This window comes from Pelophylax lessonae (genome assembly GCF_965119305.1).
Source record: "Pelophylax lessonae genome assembly, chromosome: 3".
Taxonomy (NCBI): domain Eukaryota; kingdom Metazoa; phylum Chordata; class Amphibia; order Anura; family Ranidae; genus Pelophylax; species Pelophylax lessonae.
In genome coordinates, this window is record NC_138770.1 from 343,364,907 (window position 1) to 343,389,292 (window position 24,386).

General features: G+C 44.2%; 1 protein-coding gene across 1 annotated transcript in view; it reads left to right on the forward strand.

Annotated features, from left to right (window-relative positions):
* Positions 1-24,386, forward strand: part of COL19A1 (collagen type XIX alpha 1 chain) — a 1,241,599-nt gene that overhangs the window by 1,014,752 nt on the left and 202,461 nt on the right. The window contains exon 43 of the mRNA XM_082249430.1: positions 22,017-22,061. Coding sequence (XP_082105556.1) covers positions 22,017-22,061 — 45 coding nt within the window. The remainder of the gene's footprint in view (positions 1-22,016; positions 22,062-24,386) is intronic.

Consider the following 24,386-nt stretch of genomic DNA (forward strand, 5'->3'; position numbering starts at 1 on the left):
TTGGAAGAACTGCAAAAATCTTGTAACATTTAAAAATCATTTTAATTTTTCAAACAGATTTAGATAGATAGATAGATAGCAGCATTCTGACAGAATTCAGTAGCGCGGCAGGAGAGATCCCTGCATCACACATCGTTTGTGTTGATATTTGGATCTGCCAGTTTTTATTTACTTCTTGTTAAACCCTCTGGCTGAGAAAAAAACACTGTACATATATACCTAGCAGGCCTGGACTGGCCATAGGGCACACCAGGTACTTGCCCCGTTGATCAGGGGCCTCCGGGTTGCATGTCCTTGTGGGGCCCAAAGCAGCTACAGCAGCTGGGCTGTCCCTTGAGTCCGCAGCCACCCAGCTGGGCTGTCCCTTAAGCCCACGCTGCTCACTGGAGAAGACCCCATCTCCTAATCTCAGCATGGGTGTCACTGCTGCCACAGACACCACAGAGCCAGAGACTAAGTGAGTGCCACTGCTTATGATATTAGTTGCCATTAATAGTCCCCACTACAGTTCTCAGATCAATAGATGACCTTGATTAGGAGCACCTAAGTTGGCTGGGCAGAACTCCTAATTTCTGCTGAGTCAGCGGGCAATGTACAGTGCTTTTTCTTGTGTAACAGTTTAATGCAGTCAGTGTAGTTGAGTGCTGTGCTGATTCTTGAGTAACACAGTATAGTTGTGCCACTGAAGTGTTGGTGTATACAACATGTTTGTGGCACCCCACCGATCACATTTTTTTTTCTCATTGATATTTTTTTTTGTGTGGCGCAGCAGCACTAATAATTTTTAGGGCATAATTGCTGTCCCGCCTTCTGCGTTTCAGGTTCTATTCCTTTTGCGTCAGCAGTGTGTTTTTTTTGTGGCACAGCAGCACTAATAATATTTAGGACATGATGGCTGTCCCCCCTTCTGTGTCGCAGGTTCTATTCCTTCTGCATTAGCAGTGTGTTTTTTTCCTTCTGCATCAGCAGGGAGTTTTCTTTTTTGTGGCGCAGCAGCACTAACACTATTTAGGCTATAATTGCTGCTCCCCCTTCTTCGTCGCAGGTACTATTCTTTCTCAATCAGCAGGGGTTTTCTTTTTTTTGGCTTTATTAAGTTTTCCTTTATTAAAAAAACTATAATAAAACGGTTTATAGTGCGCCAAGCACAAAAGTATTGCACCCAAGCACCATATTCCCTTCCCACACTCTATAATAAAAAATTATAAAAATTCCCCCCAAAAAATCCCCATCATGTCCGAAGGACCAACAAGGAGAGGTGGACGCTCATAGGCCACTAAAAGAGGGCAAGCAGCCTCTGTGTCCACAGTGAAAAGTGGTGATCGTGGACATGGTGCATTCTTTGCAGGCGGGACACGCTTGTCCTTTTTTTCCGGTGCTGGCCCTGTTATTGAGCCATAACATGAAGAGTTGGTGGAGTGGATAACTAAGCCGTCCTCATCCTCCTCATCCCCTGTCACCCAGGCTCATACTAGTTTGCCTTCCACCGCAGCTGCCAAAGCAGCCTATTCTACAGGCTCCTTGTCCACACCTACTCCTTCCGTAGCAGCACCATCATGCACGGAGGTCACCTGAATTATTCAATTATAGTGTCAGTTACATGATGCTGAAGGATGTGCAGCAATTTGAATGCTGTGATGTTGGTTCCCAGGTTGAGGAAGGGAATAACGTGAGCCTAGAGAAAGGGGGTGACAATGACAGACAAGAAACTAGCAGACATATTCCCCCAGCTGCAGTATACTCCCAAGTTTGCTCCAGTGACGAGGAGGGAGGGGATGATGAGGTCACTGACTTTACTTGGGTGCCTGAGAGAATTGAGGGTAAAGTGAGGAGGAGGAACAACTCCAACGAGGCAGGATGTCCTCCAGGGGCCAGCTTAAGGGCAGTCACCCTATTGCTTCACACCACAGAGCTCCACAGGTGCAGGGTGCTGCTAACTCCTTACTGACTTCCAAAAGTTAATTTGGTGTGGACTTTTTTCAACACGTGCAGCAGACCGCAGCATCGCTGTTTGCAATCTCTGACTGAAGCGGATAAGGTGTAGCCAGAACACCAGCTGCTTGGGCACCACATGCTTGGCAAGACATATGACAACCTGCCATACAGTCCATTGGCAACAGCACCTCAAAAATCTGGGATGATGGTAGAGCAATGGGTGCCACGGGTACTTGCACCCAATCTGCTAGCAGTATACCACCTGTTGATTTCACCACAAGGCAAATTTCACTACCCCAGTTGCTGACACGTAAACAAAAAAAAATACTGTCCCAGCCATCCACATGCTCAGCATCTAAATGCTAGCTTGGCCAAATTACTAGCACTACAACTGCTGCCTTTTCATCTGGTAGACCCTGCCCCTTTCATGAATTTGCGGAATGTGCTGTACCCCAGTGGCAGGTTCCAAAAATAATTTTATTTACAGGTAAGGCCATTCCAGCTCTCTATCATCATGTGGAAGGCAATGTTTTGGCCTCGTTGGACGCACTGGGTAATTCTGCTGGCAGCTGGGAAGGATGCAGGACAGGGTTCTGTGCTGGAGCTTGTTCCGCCACCACGCCTCCAAAAAGCTGGTGGTGACTCTGCCACATCTGTCTGCTCCACCCCCTCCTCTTCTTCTTCCTCTATGGCCTCTTCTGCTGAATTGTCCTTTGAACCAGTAGTGCTCCCTAAGTGTTTAAGTGGCTAAGCATGCAGTCAGGCCAAAAGATGCCATGCAGTGCTTCAGTTAGTCTGTCTAGGGGACAGGAGCCACACCGGGGCAGAGATTCTGTCAGCTCTGCAGGGGCAGGCTCAGAGGTGGCTAATGCAATGGCAGCTTGAGCCAGGAATGGTTGTATGCGACTATGGCTCCAACCTTCTCTCTGCCCTCTGACAGGGACACTTGACACATGTTCCATGCTTGGCACATGTCCTGAATTTGGTGGTGAAGTGTTTCTTAAACAGGTACCCAGGCTTACAAGATTTTTTGAGTCTGAGGCAGGCCAGAAAAGTCTGTGGCCATTTCCTGTGCTCATACAATGCCAGTGCTCAGCTGGCTGACATTTAATGGAATTCAACCTGCCCACCAACCACCTATTTGTGACATGCCCACCAGGTGGAACTCAACATTGGCAATGCTGCAGCAGCTGCACATGCAGCAGAAGGCTATCAAATGAGTACCTGTGTGAGTATGGCACAAGGACAGGCTCAGGGGGGGCTTGGCTTCTTTTTGTCCATGCCAGTGACTGCTGATAAAGGATGCATGCACTGTCCTGTCACCATTTGAGCAGGCCACAAGGATGGTGAGCCACGACAATGCATGCATAAGTGACACTATCCCTCTAGTCTTCCTGCTGGAGAACACGCTTCATGGAATGATGGACAGGGCACTTGATGCAGAACAGTGGCAGGAATAGGAGGACTTCCTTTACTCACAAGGCCCCCTTTATGCAGATACCATTCCTGCGGGGCTGCAAAACACACAGGGGGAAGAGGAGGAGGAAGATTTGTGCAGCATGGATGTAGAGGATAACATACAGCAGTCTTCAAGGGATGGATTTCATTCCCTAAAAACCCCAGGAGTTGTACACGGCTGGGGAGAGGTTGCTCCTGATAATGTCATCCTTAGTGACCCAGAGGATTCAGAATCTCATGCCTTCTCAAACTGATGCAGCATGGGCTTCCTGATTCTGCAAAGCCTGCGAAAGGACCTGAGGATTCATGATATCAAGGAGAGGAATCATTACTGGTTGGCAACCCTTCTTCATCCACGTTACAAGAGTAAAGTTTCAGAGCTCATCCTGCCTTTGCAAATAGAGAAGACGATGAAACATCTTGAGGACGCCTTGAAAAAAAACGTGTGTAACACCTTTCCAGACACTGGGAGGTTACCATTTTCTGGACAACGTGTTTCTGATGCTTCGTTCGGTCAAAGGAGGAGCGTGGAGAAGGTGGCCCGGCTGACCAATGCCTTTAAACAATTCTTTAGCCCTCAGCGCCCAGGGCTGTTAGGTTAAGGCAATTATCGGCAGCGTCTGCAGCATATGGTGCAGGATTATCTAGGGGCAAGAGCAGACTTGGAGACCTTTCCAACTGAGCATCCACTTGGTTACTGGGCCTTGAGGATGGACCACTGGCCAGAACTTGCTCAATATGCAATTGAGCTACTGGCCTGTCCTGCTTCCAGTGTGCTTTCTGAAGGCACATTTAGTGCTGCTGGAGGTTTTGCGACAGATAAAAGAATGTGTCTGTCCACAGACTCCATTAAACTGGCTGACATTTATCAAAATGAATCAGTCCTGGATCAACAGCAGCTAGAGATCTGTGATCCCTTGAAGACTGCCTATGCTGCCTTTCCTATTCCTGAATTTTGATTATGCTTGCTTCCAACAGTGTTTTTGATTTAGGGCACCACCAACACCCAAGGCCAAATTTTTCTGCACCTGTTTGACAGTTGCATGTCATTTAATTTTTTTTTTTTAATTTTTACAGCAGGGCCCATTTCTTGTGCCTAGCAAGTGTAACTATGAGGGGTTACAGTGTTCAGGCACCACTAGGGATGGGTTAATGGTTTGGGCCAAGCATATATTTGGCCTAAACATCGTCAATTTAGGTACTCGCCTAACATCTGAACTTTATCGGCACTTGGCGGCATGTTTGCTCACCGAGAACACAGTCAATAGGTTGTTAAGACTTCCCTGCTGTAAACTGAATTAAAAAAAATAATTGTAAAAAGAAAATGTAAGTTAAAAAAAATTGGGGTAAAAACAGTTTAGGGGACACTTTGGGTCTTTTAGGGAAACCCCATGACAGAATTAAGAAAACAAAATGGCGTGGGGTTTCCCCCAAAATCTATACCAGGCCCTTTGAAGGGAAACTCCATGCCAAAATAAAAAAAAACAACTTGAGCTCTATCCCAAAATCCATACCAGGCACTTTGGGGTCAGCGTGATTGACAAAGGATTTACATCGGGAGAACAATTTTTTTATTTTTAAATAAATGACTTGTCAAAAACTGTCTTGTGTCAATTTTTTGGTGAATGGGTAGGGGTACCCGATATCCATTCACTTAAGGGCTTAAGGGGGAGGGATCTTTGGGCCCCCTTGGTAAAGGGGGCTGCCAGATTCCGATAAGCCCCCCACCCACAGACCCAGAACACCACATCTCAGGGTTGTCGGGAAAAGGCACTTGTCCCCATCAACATGAGAGGCCCCTCTGCCTCAGAGCAACCCCCCCTCATGTTGAGGGAATGTGGCCTGGTATGGTTAAGGAGGGGGGGCGCTCACTTGTTCCGCCACCTTTCCTGGCCTTCCAGGCTGCATGCTCAAGTAATTATCTGGTATGGATTTTGGGGGGACCCTATGCCTTTTTTTTTTCTAATTTTGGTGTGGTAAGGACTGGGGGAGGGGGGACTCCACGCCATTGTTTTTTTTATCTGTATTGCTGGGAGCCAACAATACATTGCAGCTGCAAGTAAGTTTAAATTACATTTTTTCTCTTAGAAATGTCAGTATTGCTACAGCCGGCTCCATACACAGTACAGATGCGCCACTTTACAGGCACTTTAAAGGGACCCCCCAGGCATAAAATTGAAAGGAATTTTTCATTTTTATTGTTTCACTTTAAGCATCATTAAAATCACTGCTCCTTAAAAAATGATCAATCGATACCTGTCTCCAAGGGCAGTACCCGGGTCCCCATACACTTTTTATGGCAATAACTTGCATATAAGCCTTTAAAATTAGGACTTTTGCTTTTTCATGTTCGACAATTTTGAAAAAAACACAATTTTTTTACTTTCTGCTAAAAAAATATCCCAGTAAAAAAAAAAAACATTTTTTATCAGTTTAGACCAATTTGTATTCTGCTACTTATTTTTGTTAAAAGAAAATCCCAAAAAGCGTATTTTAATTGGTTTTGCAAAAGTTATAGCGTTTACAAACTACGGGATAGATTTTTGGACATTTTATTTATTTATTTATTATTAGTAGTGGCGTTGATCTGCAATTTTTAATGGGACTGGGACATTGCAGCGGACAGATCGGACCTCTAACTGACATTTTTGACACTTTTTGGGGACCAGTGACACTAATACAGTAATCAGTGCTAAAAATTATGCACTGTTACTGTATTAATGACCCTGTGTAAGATTCTGGTACCTTTGGTACCCTTCCAGCCCATTTCTTCCGCATTGCGTTCCACCATTTAGATAGGTGGAACGCATACAGCTACCTGTCCCTTTAATTCTCATGACGTCATCACTAGGCGCCGCTCTGAGCGGCTATTTCCATCGCCGGCTTTCACTCACAAGGTGTTCGTGCAAGCCACCTGTATGCAGCTATACCTGACGCTACTTGATCTTGTATCTCGCTACCTGACTCTGTATCTCACTTTCTGATCTTGTATCTTGCTACCTGATCCTACCGCTTGTTATACAGCCTTGTCGGACGCTGCCGAAGCCTCCAGCTATTTCCTGTATCTCGCTACTGATCCTGTATCTCGCTACCTGATCCTTATCTCATTACCGGACCCCTCATCTCTCTAAACCAACTAGTGATAAGTACCCCACAGGGGATTCCTTCCTATCAACTTACACTATCTACTCTTGCATACTAAAGACTGTTGCTATCTATGCATTACTATTTCTATCATCTGCACTGTTACATAGATTGCTAGCTCTTGAGTCTACTACCATCTATATCCTTGCACTGAGTTAGCAATTCCTGTACACTTCATCTGCTGTCCCCTAACACCTGTTATTTGTACATGATTGCTAACCTATCTGCATACTATCTATCACCATCTGCTAACACTCCTGAACATTACTATTGAGTGCCTATCATTGCTATCACTACTCACGCCTGTCCTTTCAGCACATCACCTCTATACTATCGTATACAACCTATCACTCCAGGAACATCTTATCTGAGTGCCTGTATATTTGCATGCTGAGGCAGGCTGGGCCACAATGATGAGTCTGGAGAGTTGGATATGGTGATTCAACACATCTCTACATGACTACTGAGTGTAAATTCTGCAGCTGCAAATCCAGTTCACTAAACAAACGCCGGAGCGTTACAGATTGCACGAACTCGAAAAAAAAAATGGATTCAGCAGAATTAGCCACTCATGTGTTACAACTAACACAAAAGGTAGATGCATTAATCCTTTCCCTTGCCGAAGTGAAAAATGAAAATCAGACTTTGAGACAGCAGATAGCCCGTGTTTCACAGCTCACTGCTGCTCAACCTCGTGAGCCCAAAATAAACCCTCCTCTAGTGTTTACAGGTGATCGGAAAAAATTTCGTGAATTTAAAAACGCATGTCAATTGCTTTTTAATTTAAAACCTCGTACTTACACTACAGACCAAATTAAAGTCTGCACCACTATCTCATATTTGTCGGGTGATCCACGGGCTTGGGCAGACTCTCTCTTTGAGAAAAATGACCCTCTTCTTAACTCCTATCCTTTATTCTTAGCAGAACTCGCTAGCTTATATGAAGACCCAAATAGGCAGAGTACTGCTGACAGCCAATTGAGGGCTTTAAAACAAGGAAGGAGACCTGTTGAAGACTTCGTAGCAGAGTTCAAAAGATGGACCCTTGATTCAGGGTGGAATGATGCATCTTTGCGAACCCAGTTCAGACTCGGGTTATCAGAAGCCGTTAAAGACGAGCTCGCCCGAGCGGATTTACCTGGCACTTTGGATGCCTTAATACAACTCAGCATCAATATTGACAGGCGACTGCGAGAAAGAAAGGCTGAGAAAATGGGAATACCATTATCCAATCCTTCTCGGGTTTCGCCCGTTGACCCTACTCCTATGGAGGTAGAAACCATACGCCCACCATTATCGTCTACTGAACGAGCCAGGAGAAGATCTGAAAATCTCTGCATGTACTGCGCCTCCCCAGGTCATTTGATAAGCGTCTGTCCCCTTGTCCGCAAAAAAGAGGGTGAGTGTTCACATGTCTTGCTGGGGGGATTAACGACTTCTTTTTCTAATCCCTATCTTTTTATTCATTTGACCTTACAGTGGGACCACAATAGGATCACCACCAAGGCTATGATCGACACAGGATCTTGTGGGAACTACATTGACACTAGGTTTGTTGCTTTAAATAAAATACCTATTATTTCAAAATCTAAACCTGTCTCTGTTAGTTTTATTTAACGGTATTCCGTTATCTTCTGGTCCAATTACCAATCAGACACAAGCACTCCTTGCTACTGCTAACGAGTCTCATGCTGAGACCACCACTTTTGATGTATTACCTTCACCACATTTTCCCATTATTTTGGGACTTCCCTGGTTACACATACATCAACCAATCATTGATTGGAAAACACGGACTTTAACTTTCCCCTCTCACTACTGCGAGACCACGTGTAACCTACAATCATATAAAAAAATCCTGTCCATGGTGTCAGATGAAATTTCACCACCACCATGTTATCAGGATCTATCAGAAGTCTTCCTTGAGAAAAATGCTCAAGTATTGCCTCCCCATAGGGACTACGATTGTTCTATTGATCTACTCCCTAATAGTAAACTACCTTTCGGTCATGTTTATCCTCTTTCTCAGGATGAACTTTCTCATCTCAAGGAATACTTGGATGAGAATTTAGCGAAAGGGTTTATTAGACCCTCTACTTCTTCCACAGCTGCAGGACTTTTCTTTGTCCGCAATAAGGATTTAAGTCTCAGGCCTATTATTGACTATAGGCAATTAAATACCATTACGATAAAGGATCGCTATCCTTTACCTCTCATTCCCGAACTCATTGAACAAGTGCGCGGAGCTACCTACTTTTCAAAATTGGACCTAAAAGGGGCATACAACCTCATCCGAATCCGTAATGGGGATGAGTGGAAGACAGCATTCAGAACCAGATACGGATTATTCGAATATCTAGTGATGCCTTTTGGGTTGTGTAATGCTCCCGCAGCGTTTCAGCGATTCATAAATGACATCTTCAGAGACTTACTTGATGTTTGTGTTGTGGTATATCTGGATGATATACTCATTTATTCTCAGTCCTTGTCCGAACATGTAAGACATGTAAGACTTGTGCTATCCAGATTACTCGCACACAATTTATACGTAAAATTGAAAAAATGCCTATTTCATAAGGAAGAAGTACTATTCCTAGGATACATCATATCTAAGAACGGTATCAAGATGGATATGAGCAAGATATCGTGTATACTGGATTGGCATGTACCAACAACTCGTAAGGCATTACAACGATTCCTTGGATTTTCAAACTTCTATAGGAAGTTCATCAAGAACTTCTCTTCTATTGTGAGACCGCTCACACAACTTACAAGTGTAAAGAAACCATTCAAATGGTCTGAAGAAGCAAATAAAGCTTTCCGCTTGTTAAAATCAAGCTTCACTTCTGCTCCCATACTACGCCATCCAGACCCATCCCTCCAATACATCCTGGAGGTAGATGCGTCAAATATGGCTGTAAGAGCAGTTCTTTCCCAACGACCAACGAATACTTCACCACTCCACCCAGTTGCTTTTTTCTCTAAATCACTAAGTAACCCAGAGGTGAATTACCCAGTGGGTGAAAAAGAGTTGCTTGCCATAAAACTGGCACTAGAAAATTGGCGACATTTACTTGAAGGTACTCGATTGCCAATACTCATACAGTATATACAGATCATAAGAATCTCCAATACCTTCAAACCAACAAGACTCTTTCCCACCGGCAGGTACGTTGGTCATTATTCTTCCTAAGATTCAACTTCCTAGTGACCTACACGCCTGCAGACAAAAACAAAAAAGCGGATGCGCTATCACGGCTAACCGAAGATAACTGCGCCGAAATCCCTTCACTTCCTATAATACCCCATGACCGTATTATTGGTGTTGTTCGTTCCTTGAAGGAAGAGATTCTGCACAGTATAGGACTGGATTCACCACCACCACAACTAAGTGCTGATGCAGAAGGCTTCCTCTACTTTAACGACAAACTCTACATACCTCCTGGTATGCGTACCAAGATCTTGGAATTATCACATGACGTACCTATGGCAGGACATATGGGTATGACTAAGACATTCAATTTGCTCACCAGGCAATTTTGGTGGCCTGATATGAAGACGTCTGTACAAAAATTTGTTTCCTCATGTGACATCTGTGCAAGGTCCAAAATTGACACTACAAAACCATCTGGTCTACTTTGCAGTCTACCAATACCCAAAGTTCCATGGGAAGTTGTGTCCTTAGACTTTATAGTAGAATTACCACCTTCCAAAGGATTTACTACCATTCTAGTGTCAGTGGACCATCTGACAAAGATGGCACATTTCATTTCTATTCGCAGACTACCTTCATCTAAGGAAACAGCGGAATTACTAGTGAAACATGTGTTCAAGCTACATGGAATTCCAAAGACTCTTTTATCTGACCGAGGTTCACAGTTCATCTCCAAGTTTTGGCAAGCTCTATGTCATATACTACGAATTGAGCGAAAACTTACTTCTCCCTACCACCCTCAGACCAATGGACAAACTGAAAGAGTCAACCAGTGCATTGAACAATATTTGCGTTGCTACACCTCATACCTACAGGATGATTGGTTGGACCTCCTCCCTCTGGCAGAATTTGCTTACAATAACGCAACCCACAGTACTACTAAGCAAAGTCCATTCTACCTAAACTATGGGTTTCATCCCACACTTCTTCCACTGCGCATACTGCCATCAAGTAACCCAGTAGCCTCTGACTATCTTACCCAAATAAAAGACTCTCTGGGTTTACTTAACACCACCATCTCACATGCTCATAGCCAACAAAAAAGGTACTACGACCTCCGTAGAAGACCTTCTCCTCAATATGCTATTGGGGATCTCGTTTGGCTATCTACGAAAAACTTAAGGTTAAAGATCCCCAGTAAAAAGCTTGGGCCTTTGTTTCTAGGACCTTTCCCAATTGAGAAGCTCATTGGGAGAGCTGCAGTTCAACTCACCTTACCGGCAGATCTTAAAATACACCCCATCTTTCACGTGTCGCTACTGAAACCACATGTTCCCAACCAAGGAATAAGACCTACCATCTCGCCTCCACCTCCAGTACAAGTTGAGGGCGGAGAAGAATTTGAGATTAAGGAGATTTTGGATTCTCGTATCCACAGAGGGAAACTCCAATATCTCATAAGATGGAAAAACTATGGACCCCAAGACGACACCTGGTTGGATACTTCTGACGTTCACGCTCCCAGGCTTATACGAAGTTTCCACTCCAAATACCCGGAGAGACCAGTGCTATAGGCCTTCCGGAGCCGGCCTTAAGGGGGGGTACTGTAAGATTCTGGTACCTTCGGTACCCTTCCAGCCCATTTCTTCCGCATTGCGTTCCACCATTTAGATAGGTGGAACGCATACAGCTACCTGTCCCTTTAATCCTCATGACGTCATCACTAGGCGCCGCTCTGAGCGGCTATTTCAATCGCCGGCTTTCACTCACAAGGTGTTCGTGCAAGCCACCTGTATGCAGCTATACCTGACGCTACTTGATCTTGTATCTCGCTACCTGATCCTGTATCTCACTTTCTGATCTTGTATCTCGCTACCTGATCCTACCGCTTGTTATACAGCCTTGTCTGACGCTGCCGAAGCCTCCAGCTATTTCCTGTATCTCGCTACTGATCCTGTATCTCGCTACCTGATCCTTATCTCATTACCGGACCCCTCATCTCTCTAAACCAACTAGTGATAAGTACCCCACAGGGGATTCCTTCCTATCAACTTACACTATCTACTCTTGCATACTAAAGACTGTTGCTATCTATGCATTACTATTTCTATCATCTGCACTGTTACATAGATTGCTAGCTCTTGAGTCTACTACCATCTATATCCTTGCACTGAGTTAGCAATTCCTGTACACTTCATCTGCTGTCCCCTACCACCTGTTATTTGTACATGATTGCTAACCTATCTGCATACTATCTATCACCATCTGCTAACACTCCTGAACATTACTATTGAGTGCCTATCATTGCTATCACTACTCACGCCTGTCCTTTCAGCACATCACCTCTATACTATCGTATACAACCTATCACTCCAGGAACATCTTATCTGAGTGCCTGTATATTTGCATGCTGAGGCAGGCTGGGCCACAATGATGAGTCTGGAGAGTTGGATATGGTGATTCAACACATCTCTACACGACTACTGAGTGGAAATTCTGCAGCTGCAAATCCAGTTCACTAAACAAACGCCGGAGCGTTACACCCTGGCAGGAAAGGGGATATTACTGGGGGTGATCAAAGGGGTTAAATGCATGCCTGTATGCTTACTGACTGTGTTGGTGGGGGGGGGGGGGAGGGTTCTGTGACAGGCACAAACAGATCGCAGTTTCAGCTTATTTGAAACTGCTGATCTGTCCCTGCCTGTCTGACAGAAGATCCGCCTGCTTTGTTTACATAAGCAGGTAGGTCTTCTCTAGGTTTTTCAGATGATCGTGGGAGGGCAGCAGCAATTGCCACCACTCCCACGGCCTGCCTCCCGCTGTTTCTAAACACAGCGGGAGTGTGGCTCCGGCGGTGCGCATGCACCACCAAACCCACATGCACTCCAGTCACGTAGTAGTACGTGACTGGACACAGTCGAGCTGCACTGCCACAGTAAAAAGGCGGCGGGCGGTCGGCAAGTGGTTAATAGAGTTTGCATGTTAGCTAGAACTTTTTCCCTGTTTAAGATGTTCTGGGGCGAACCAAACAGGGGGGTGTTCAGCCCATCAGTGACTAATGCAGGCTAAATATACTGAACAAAATTAAAAACGCAACACTTGTTTTTGCCATCATTTTTCATGAGCTGAACTCAAAGATCTCAGAAAACTGGGATTTATCCAGGAAGAGAACACCTCTCCAAAGTGCCATCAAATGTGAGCGTTTGCTCACTCAAGTCGGTTACAACGATGAACTGCAGTTAGGTCTAGACCCCGATGGGGACGACGAGCATGCAGATGAGCTTCCCTGAGATGGATTCTGACAGTTTGGGCAGAAAATCTTTGGTTATGCAAACCGATTGTTGCAGCAGCTGTCCGGGTGGCTGGTCTCAGACAATCTTGGAAGTGAAGATGTTGGATGTGGAGGTCCTGGCGTTGTTCGCGGCGGCCATATTAGTTTACATTGGGGAGAACTTTGACCCATGACACAGCCATCAGGTGGAACGGGACAGCCAATTGAAACATTTTAGCACATGGACCCCCTACCTTATAAATAGACCTGACCTGGCGGCCATTTCACATTCTGCTTTTTGTCAGTGTAGGGAGAGGTTGGCTGTGTGCACCAGGGACAGATTGTCAGTGACACAGATCGCTCTGTTAAGGTCCACAAAAGTCCTTTTAAGGGCTGGTATTTGGTATAGGTGTACTGTCTCTTTTGTCAGTGTAGGGAGAGGTTTGCTGTGTGCACCAGGGACAGATTGTCAGTGACACAGATCGCTCTGTTAAGGTCCACAAAAGTCCTTTTAAGGGCTGGTATTTAGTATAGGTGTACTGTCTCTTTTGTCAGTGTAGGGAGAGGTACTACAAACAGTGACAAAAGCACTTTTAAATAAGTATTATAACTGGTGTGATAGACCAGTGGCCCCCCAATACCACATATTGAAGTGGGGTGTTATCTGAGTATACTTTTATAAGTGTATTTGTGTCCTGCAACAATATTGCCTCTTTTGCTGCGTTAACTCTGCTACACACCGTGAACAGCTTACTGGAACATTTTTTGTACAATTTGTGTGATAAACCAGTGGCCTCCCAATACCACATATTGAAGTGAGGTGTTTTTTAACAGTATACTTTTATAACAGTGTATTTTAGTCCTGCAAAAATGTGGCCTCTTTTGCTGCATTAACTGTGCTACACACAGTGCCAAACTTACTGGCCAATTTTTTGTACAACTGTTGTGATAGACCAGTGGCCCCCAATACCACAGGTTTAAGTGGGGTGTTATCTGAGTATACTTTTATAAGTGTATTTGTGTCCTGAAACAATATTGCCTCTTTTGCTGCGTTAAATCTGCTACACACAGTGCCAAGCTTACTGGAACATTTTTTGTGCAATTGGTGTGATAAACCAGTGGCCTCCCAATACCACACATTGAAGTGGGGTGTTATTTAGCAGTATACTTTTATAACAGTGTATTTTAGTCCTGCAAAAATGTGGCCTCTTTTGCTGCATTAACTGTGCTACACAGTGACAACAGTTACTGGCCAATTTTTTGTAGAACTGGTGTGATAAACCAGTGGCCCCCCAATACCACAGATTGAAGCGGGGTGTTATATACCTTGTTCCACATATACTGCGCTTCTCTAGAGACTTTTGTCACAAGGTAATTTAAAAAATGACAGGCAGAGGAAGAGGCAGGCCCTTATGCAGGGGTGGTAGGGGTAGGGCAGGAGCAGTAGGCCAGAGCCAAAGTGTGAAGTTTCAGAAGGTGCGTTCAATTACCTCAAAGGACGCACCAGACTTGGTTGACTGGCTCATTCAGCCTTCCTCTTCTGCACCATCCTCATCCTCTCTATCTGCACCCTCTTTGTTCTCTGCTGTGTGCACCCCCAAAGACACCACCACCAAGACCACCACCATATACCCTCTGTTTGAGTCACTGGAATTATTTTCCGATCCATCACAAGACATTTGCGATACACAGCCATTGTTGGCATCGGATCAGGAAGAGGAGGTAGCAACAGCCGCCACTCAGCAGTCTGACAACAGTACCCAGATCAGCCCAAGGATGTTGGTCCCCGCTGTTGCTGCCTACTCCGAGATCTCGAATGTTAGTGGTGGGGAAGGTGACGTGGATGATGACGTGTCTATGGACGTCACATGGGTGGCCACAAGAGAGGAAGAGGAGGGGAGTTCAGAGGGAGAGGTGGACCAGCAGATAGGTAGGAGAAGCAGGCGGAACTCGCATTGCACAGGAGGGACAAAGCAGACTGCAAATGTATCAGGAGTGAGCCATCAACCATGTACAGTCACATCTGGCGCTCCCAGGATGTCGGCACATGGCTCCGTAGTGTGGGCTTTTTTTAATGTGTCCACTGCTGATGACAGTGTTGCCATCTGCAGCCTTTGCAGTCAAAGCATAAGTCGCAGTAAGCCCAGCACTCACCTAGGGACGACCACCTTAAGAAGGCACCTGAACTCCCATCACCGAGCCCAGTGGGCGCAACACCGTCAGAACCCACAAAGCCCCACTCCAGGCTCTCACCGTCCAGCGTCTTCTCCTTCTACTTCTCCTTTCTCCTCACATTTGTCCTCCCACTCCACCTTCCATCATGCCATCCTCACGTTGTTCTGGAAACAGGCAGTCCTCCGTGGCCCAAATGTTGGAGCGTAAAAAAATGATGACGCCGGATATCCCTCTTGCCCAATGTTTGACTGCTGGCTTGTCGGAACTGATAGCCCGCCAACTACTGCCATATCAACTGGTGGACTTGGAGGCCTTTCGGAAATTTGTGGCCATTGGAACACCACAATGGAAGGTCCCAGGCAGGAAATATTTCTCGCAGAAGGGCATTCCAGAGCTGTATGGCCATGTTCAGGGGCAAGTGTCGGTGCCAAGATACATCTGACCATAGACACATGGTCTAGCAAACACGGGCAGGGAAGGTATATAACTTTTACTGCCCACTGGGTGAATCTTCTGATGGCCGTCAAGCATGTAAACTGTGGCACCCGTGTAGATTTGGTTTTACCGCCACGGATTGCATGCAGGCCTACCTCTTCTTCTCCTCCTCCTACTCCATCCTCCCTCTTCTCCTCGGCCGCCTCCCTTTTCTCCGCTACTACCATCTCTTCCGCGGCGCAGCCCAAGACCCCCAGAACCTATTCCACATGCCAGGTGAGACGTTACCATGCTGTGCTGCGTCTGTTGTGCCTGGAAGCCTAGAGCCATACTGGTCCTGCACTCCTTTCAGCTTTGTGTTCACAATTTGACATTTGGTAAAGTGGTGTGTGACAACGGTGCCAATCTGCTGAGCGCACTGAAACAGGGCAAAATTACACACCTGCCATGCATGGCACACGTCCTGTACTTGGTGGTGTAGCGATTCGTTGCCAAATACCTGGGGTCCTGGACGTCTTGCGGCAGACCAGGAAAATCTCGGGCCATTTCAGAAGATCTTACACAGTCATGGCTTGCCTTGCTGACATTCAGCGACGACACAACCTGCTCATCAGGCGTCTTATTTGTGACTGCCCGGCGCGATGGAACTCAACGTTGCATATACTTGATAGGCTGCTCCAGCAGAAACGTGCAGTTAACGACTATCTGTACGAACTCTGCGGCAGGACAGGTTCTGGGGAGCTTGGGTTTTTTCACCTCGCCAGTGACTGCTCATGCACGACGCATGCAGACTTCTGCGGCCATTTGATGAGATCACCAAACTGGTCATTCACGGCCAGGGCACCATCAGTGACATCGTACCTTACGCCTTCTTTCTGGAGCGTGCATTGAATCGTGTCATTGATCAAGCCGTCAAGGAGCAGGAGCAGGAAGATGAGGAAGTTGCAATGATATCCCAGGGGGTGCTACTCCATCTGAGACAAGTCAACAACAGGAGTCTGAAGAAGAGTCAGAGGAGGATGGTGCTGGGGCGGATGAGAAGTAGCAAGAAGAGCATGCTTTAAACCTGTCTGGGATCCCTGGTGTTGTCCGTGGATGGGGGGAGGAGAACGAGGATGAGATTATCCTGGATGATGAGCTGGAGCCAGGCCACTATACCGTGTCCAGTTTAGTGCGAATGGGGGCCTTCATGCTCCAGTGTTTTAAGACGGACCCCCATATAAAAAGCATAAAGGGCAAGGACCAGTACTGGGTGGCAACGTACTTAGACCCCCGGTACAAACAAAAAATGGCGGAAATGTTACCACCATCACAGAGGGCGGTCAGAATGCAGCACTTCCAGGCCTTGCTGCGAGAAATGCTGTATTCTGCTTTTGAGTGCGCTGGCAGAGGAATTTCCACTCACAGAGAAACAGTTGCAGGGAGCAATCCAACAGCGCCTGCAAGAAGAGGGTGGTTTGAATATGTGTTGGTCACTTTAGATATGAGATCCTTCTTTCAGCCGATCCATCGACAGCTGTACTCCGGATCCAACATCAGGGAACGCCTAGACCGACAGTTGTCCGACTACATCAGGTTAACGGCCGATATGGCGCTCTGAGGAGTGATGAACCCCTGGACGACTGGGTGGGCAGGCTTGACCTCTGGCCAGAACTTGCAAAATTTGCAATGGAACTGTTGGCTTGCCCCCCATCCAGTGTCCTGCGCAGCAGGGGGGGATAGTGACCGATAAGCGCACTCGCCTAACTCATGACGGTGTTGACTTTATAAAAATGAATGAGGCATGGATCGCTGAGGAATTACACACATGTGACCAGTAGGCCATGTTTCATTTAAATTCCTCATGTCAGGCCACAAATATCCGCCAGACCGCCATCCACCCACAACAATTCATGGTCCTTTTTTTCGGTAAATACAGTGGCATAAAAGGCATTTCGTGTCCATAGAATGTCTAATTTTTGGGGCCTTTTATGGCCGACACTTATTTATCCTGTGAATGCCTAATGTACCTTCAGCCACAGAATACAACTTTCTTAGCTGTCAGGTAAACCCATGTGGGCTAATTTTTGGGGCCTATACTGGCCAAAACTTACTACTGTATCCTGTCAATGCCTAATGTACCTTCAGCCACAGAATACAAAGTTTTTAGCTGTCAGGTAAACCCATGTGGGCTAATTTTTGGGGCCTTTTATGGTCTACTCTTACTTCTGTATTTTGTCAATGCCTAATGTACCTTCAGCCACAGAATACAACATTCTTAGCTGTCAGGTAAACCCATGTGGGCTAATTTTTGGGGCCTTTTATGGCCGACACTTACTTCTGTATCCTGTGAATGCCTAATGTACCTTCAGCCACAGAATACAACGTTCTTAGCTGTCAGGTAAACCCATGTGGGCTAATTTTTGGGGCCTTTCATGGCCGACACTCACTTATTTATCCTGTGAATGCCTAATGTACCTTCAGCCACAGAATACAACATTCTTAGCTGTCAGGTAAACCCATGTGGGCTAATTTTTGGGGCCTTTTATGGCCAACACTTACTTCTGTATCCTGTGAATGCCTAATGTACCTTTAGCCACAGAATACAACATTCTTAGCTGTCAGGTAAACCCATGTGGGCTAATTTTTGGGGCCTATACTGGCCGACACTTACTTCTGTATCCTGTCAATGCCTAATGTACCTTCAGCCACAGAATACAACGTTCTTAGCTGTCAGATAAACCCATGTGGGCTAATTTATGGGGCCTATACTGGCCGACACTTAATTCTGTATCCTGTCAATGCCTAATGTACCTTCAGCCACAGAATACAACGTTCTTAGCTATCAGGTAAACCCATGTGGGCTAGTTTTTGGGGCCTATACTGGCCGACACTTACTTCTGTATCCTGTGAATGCCTAATGTACCTTCAGCCACAGAATACAACGTTCTTAGCTGTCAGGTATACCCATGTGGGCTAATTTTTGGGGCCTTTTATGGCCTACACTTAATTCTGTATCCTGGCAATGCCTAATGTACCTTCAGCCACAGAATACAACGTTTTTAGCTGTCAGGTAAACCCATGTGGGGTAATTTTTGGGGCCTATACTGGCCGACACTTACTTCTGTATCCTGTGAATGCCTAATGTACCTTCAGCCACAGAATATAACGTTCTTAGCTGTCAGGTAAACCCATGTGGGCTAATTTTTGGGGCCTTTCATGGCCGACACTTACTTATTTATCATGTGAATGCCTAATGTACCTTCAGCCACAGAATACAACATTCTTAGCTGTCAGGTAAACCCATGTGGGGTAATTTTTGGGGCCTTTCATGGCCGACACTTACTTATTTATCCTGTGAATGCCTAATGTACCTTCAGCCACAGAATATAACGTTCTTAGCTGTCAGGTAAACCCATGTGGGCTAATTTTTTGGGCCTTTCATGGCCGACACTTACTTATTTATCCTGTGAATGCCTAATGTACCTTCAGCCACAGAATACAACGTTCTTAGCTGTCAGGTAAACCCATGTGGGCTAAATTTTGGGGCCTGGAATGGCTGACACTTACTTATTTATCCTGTGAATGCCTAATGTACCTTCAGCCACAGAATACAATGTTCTTAGCTGTCAGGTAAATGCATGTGGGCAAATTTTGGGGGCCTGGAATGGTTGACACTTACTTCTTTATCCTGTGAATTTTTCAGACTGGAATTTAAAATCAATGGGTCACATTTTACAGATGTGTGAATTGACCCTATACTTATTTGACATGTATTTACCGACTGCTGTCAGTTCAGGCTGATCTAGGAAAAAAATAATAATTTATTTTGCTGTAAAAAAAAAATTTTAAATTTTTAGGGCAACTTTTCCAATTGCAAACAATAAAAATGAAAAATTCCTTTAATTATTGTGCCTGAGGGGTCCCCTTAATGTGCCTGTAAAGTGGCGCACCTGTACGATGTATGGAGCCAGCTGAAGCAATACTGACATTTCTAAAGGAAAAAATATAATTTAAACTTGCTTCCGGCTGTAATATATTGTCGGCTCCTGGCAATACAGATGAAAAAACATGAAAAAACCGGCATAGGTCCCCCCCTTAGTCCATACCAGGCCCTTTGGGTCCGCCCTCCCATGTGAATGGGTATCGGGAACATTGTACCCCTACCCATTCACCAAAAAAGTGTAACAAAGGAAAAACCTTAGTTTTTGACAAGTCTTTTATTAAAAAAGAAAAAAAAATTGTGTTCCTCAATGTAAATCCATCATCAATCATGATGCCTGCCTAAACGAAAAATAGAAAAAATTTCAAAAACGCTTTGCCTCTTCTGAGGCTACCCACCGTATGCGGCGCTTCAGCTTTGACAAGGTAGAGGTATGATGTACCTGATACCCATTCACATAGAGGGGGGCGGGATCTGGGGGCCCCGTTGTTAAAGGGGGCTTCCAGATTCTGAAAGCCCCCACCCAAAGACCCCCACAACCACTGCCCAGAGTTGTCGGTAAGAGTCCCCATCAACATGAAGACAAGGTACTTTGGGGGGCACCCCAAAGCACCCTCCCATTGTTGAGGGCAAGTGACCTGGTATGGCTCAGGAGGGGGGGAGCTTGCTTGTCCACCCCCCTATCCTAGCCTGCCAGGCTGCATGCTCGGATAAGGGTCTGGTATGGATTTTGGGAGGGACCCCCACGTCATTTCCTTTTTGAAATTTTGGCATGGAGTTCCCCTTAAAATATGTACCAGACCCAAAGGGCCTGGTATGGATTTTGGGGGTAGGGGACCTCACACCGTTTACTTTTTAAATTTTGGTGTGAACTTCCCGTTAAAATCTATACCAGGCCATTTTGGGGGGAACCAAATGCCGTTTTGTTTTTAAATTCTGTCACAGGGTTCCCTTTAGCCACTTAAATATGGGGCACTTTCATCCCCTTTCTGCTTAGACCAATTTTCAGCTTTCAGTGCTCATTGGCATCTATGAGAAATATTGCTCAGCTTGTAATGGCACTGCTTCCTGTCTTTAACATTGGTGTCTATAGGAAATATTGGACTGATTGGCATGGCACTGCTCCCTGTCTTTAACATTGGCATCTTTGGGAAATTTTGGACAGCTTGACATGGCACTATTTCCTGTCTTTAACATTGGCGTCTATGGAAAATCTTGGTCAACCTGGCATGGCACTGCTCACAAACTTTAAGTGACAGGGACACAAAACTTGGGGAGCACCAGGAGGGGGCCAAGGACTAATACATATCCATACATTTTAGAATTGGGGTATGCCTGTACACAGGGCTGGCTCAAGACATTGTGCTGCCTGGGTCCAAAAATATAATGCTGCCTCCCCCCCCCCAAAAAAAATACGCCCACCTAAAGGCCCACACATTCATTATTTTATATAATGATAATTAAAACTAATGACTCACAAACTTTATGTTCGAGTCAAACCTAAGTCGAACTTAGGTTTGACTCGAACATAGAGCCCATCCCTACTAGTAGGGCCTGGTAGAGAGTTGTCAGGAGGAAATAAGACTCACTGGAGCAGGAGGAAAGAAAGTAGCAGGAGCGAAAAATGAAAGGGGGTCTGAAGATCCCAGAACCTGATAACGTAAGATGGGGTATAAGGCAGCATACCAAAAAATAACAGTAGATGCATCCATAGAGCAATTTCATATCAGGCTGAATTGTTAATAAGATATGAATCATTTTCTGGCTTTGCTACCTTTGCACAGGCTCATTATTAACATGGTTTTCAAGAGACCAAATCTGATATATTCTGACTATTTAGCACAAAGGGAACTGATACTCTGTAATAATATTTAGTATATTATTAATCAGTATTATTAAGTATCAGTATGGAAATGATGACTACATGATCTGTATTAAATATGTCAGTTCCATTGCAATAAATGTTTGCCCAAACACATGTGTTTGATCAATAAATAGCCAGATATTGACTCAATTTATTAAAATAAAGTTAAGATTGCACTAATCTTGAGTTAAAAAAGAAACAGTGATGAAATGAGAGTTAAAATGTTTCCTAGAGTCTTCCCTGAAGACATATATTATGACCTGAGGGTTCCTAAAAGCTATAAACCTGGAATGTGATGACTAAATATATTATCATTTAGCTTACACTATGCAAAGTGCTTGAAGCATGCACAATGCAAAAGGAACTCGGCATGCTGAATTGATTCAATACTGCATAACTTCCCGTGAGGTTCACTTATCCTCGTGCAATAATGTTTACATATCTGCAGAATAAAGACATGATAGAGGATTCTGACTAGAAAGATTAGAAGTGTCAACTGGATTAGCTAATGAATTATATTCTTGACTAAGCTTTGACAAAATGTATATGACAAACTCCTGCTCTTTCAGCCATAAATATATTGTTTGTCTCTCTTGTTTCATAAATAAATCATGGTCTGGATTGCTAAACTGAATTGTGTGCATTATTTGTGTCCTAGGGAGATCGAGGACAAATTGGTCCACCAGGAATTGCTGGAATACCGGTGAGTAGATTTGGCATTTAAAATGAAATAGTGAACAATACTAAAAATGCATATATAATATACATATTACAATTCCTATCCTGAAGTCATGTACATATACTACGTAAAATATGTTCTAAAAATGCAAAGTTAATTTGTATGTGACTCTAAATACATTGTAGTAAATTGTATTTCTGAATTTTTATAGTGTATTTTTTCTTGAATAAGATAAACAATCTTTTTCAATAAGGCAAGGGACATAATGCACAGCTCTATATCCCATAAGAACCATCTCATCAGAATTCATCTTTCAGATCCATAAACTGAATGGCTGTTATTGGGTAATACACTTTGCACTTCAGTTTTTCTCTTTGCACTGCCTTACTGAATAAACTCAAAACTAAATCAAAGGAATTTTGAGTACAATTTGGTTAATAAAGTTGGTTAACAGTCTTGTATACTAGCTTTACTATACAAACACTTTCTAATTACATAAAAACTATGTATGTCCTCTTCCATCACTTACCTAAGTATTCATTTCACCTCCAACATAGCTCAATTATATGAAGACAATTACCCTTCCCTTTATAAAAACTAGACCTCAATTTATGGTTTAAGCATGATAAGCAGAATCAGCTCAATTAAAATGACCCTCCTCTCCCATCTCCTTTACTTATTTAGATCTCTTCCCATCCCAATAAAAAGGGCACTATTGAATAGTTTCCAATCAAAAATACACAACAAATTATACAATTTGTTTTGGGGGGAAAAGGTCATTGTTGTCCTAAAACTATACTCTTTTGTCTATGAACTCAAGGAGGGCTTGCCCTCCCAAACCTTTGGTGGTACTACCAAGTAGCTCAGTTAGCACAATTTTCTATGATCTACTCCCAAACCTGGCTGGGTCTCCATGGAATGACAGGCTGTCCCTCAATACATGCTAGACTTTCTTGCATGGTGCCCTTCCAAAAACAGACCCCCAATTCTTGCACCTGCTTTATCACACTCTTTCGTGCTAAGTGATCAGATCCACAAACACCCTTCTCTTTCCTCTGAGCTATTTCACAACCCACAATTCCCTCCAAGTTTGAATATTAAAGCCTTTCACTGGTGGTTGAATAAAGGTCTTTTTTGCATAGGGCATTTTTTTTAACTCCATGGGCCCGCTATCTGCGAGTCATTGTATCAGTAACTTTAAAATGCCCCCTGAAGAGAAATTTAGGCTATCCCAAATCTCCCATTTCTTGCACCCCACTCATATTAATAGTGATCAATATTAAAGTCCTTGATTTATTGCATGCAATGCTTCTTCATTGTAGACAAACACAATTGTGAAACTGTTGTAACAAAGTGCTTCTTAAATCCTTTACAAACAAAGTGCTGTAGTGCCAACCACTTCCACTTAAGTTCTATTTACGTAACTGTGGAGCTGGTCCACTGAAATAAGGGGAGGTTTTAATGACAAACTGATCAGTCGTTCAGGTGGAGGACATTGACATCTCATTGCACATATCTGTTGTGCTGCAGGTGAGTGCGCACTGCACACAAAGGTGCCTTGGTGGAAGCACTTTGTTACAACAGTTTCACAATTGTGTTTACAATGAAAAAGCACTGTATGCAATGAATCACGGACTTTAATATTGATCACTATTAATATGATGCTAGTTTTTCATTATTGGAATATTGTTTTATATATTTAAGGTGATTTATGTATACAGCACTCACTCATGAATAGCACACCACTATCTATTCACATTTTACTGATTATCTCAAGTTATGAGTACTTTAACGTGGTGGGAGCAGTAATTCATATCACACAACATCAATATTTTAACTGAGTACACCATAGCAGTGCACCTTTTTTACTTATTCACACCTTGCTAACATGTTTTCGAGACTGTGACCATATGGGTAGCTTCTTTGACATATGGTGGTCCTGCTCTCACATTCTAGGTTTCTGGAATAAATTCTTTCAGGTAATGCATAAGGTTACAGGTTGTGCTATACTCCAGACCCCACATATAGCCTTAATAAACAGTTGAGTGGAGAAAATCTCCAAACATACCCAGGCTATCCTGTTCTATATGCTGCTAGAAATGAAGATTACTATTGCCCAAGCCTGGAAAAAAACCCACGATCTCTGTTGGTTCAGCTAAAAGCAAATTCTCTTGGATCATGATGCAAGAAAAACTTGTTAGTGTCCAACAAGATAGGACTAAGAAATTTGAACTTACCTGGGAGCCCTGGGCAGCATATGTAAACAACTTTTTATGATTATTGCTGTTGTTGGGGAACTGTTATTCCCCCTGGTGATTGTCTCACCCATTTCCCCTCCTCTACTATGCT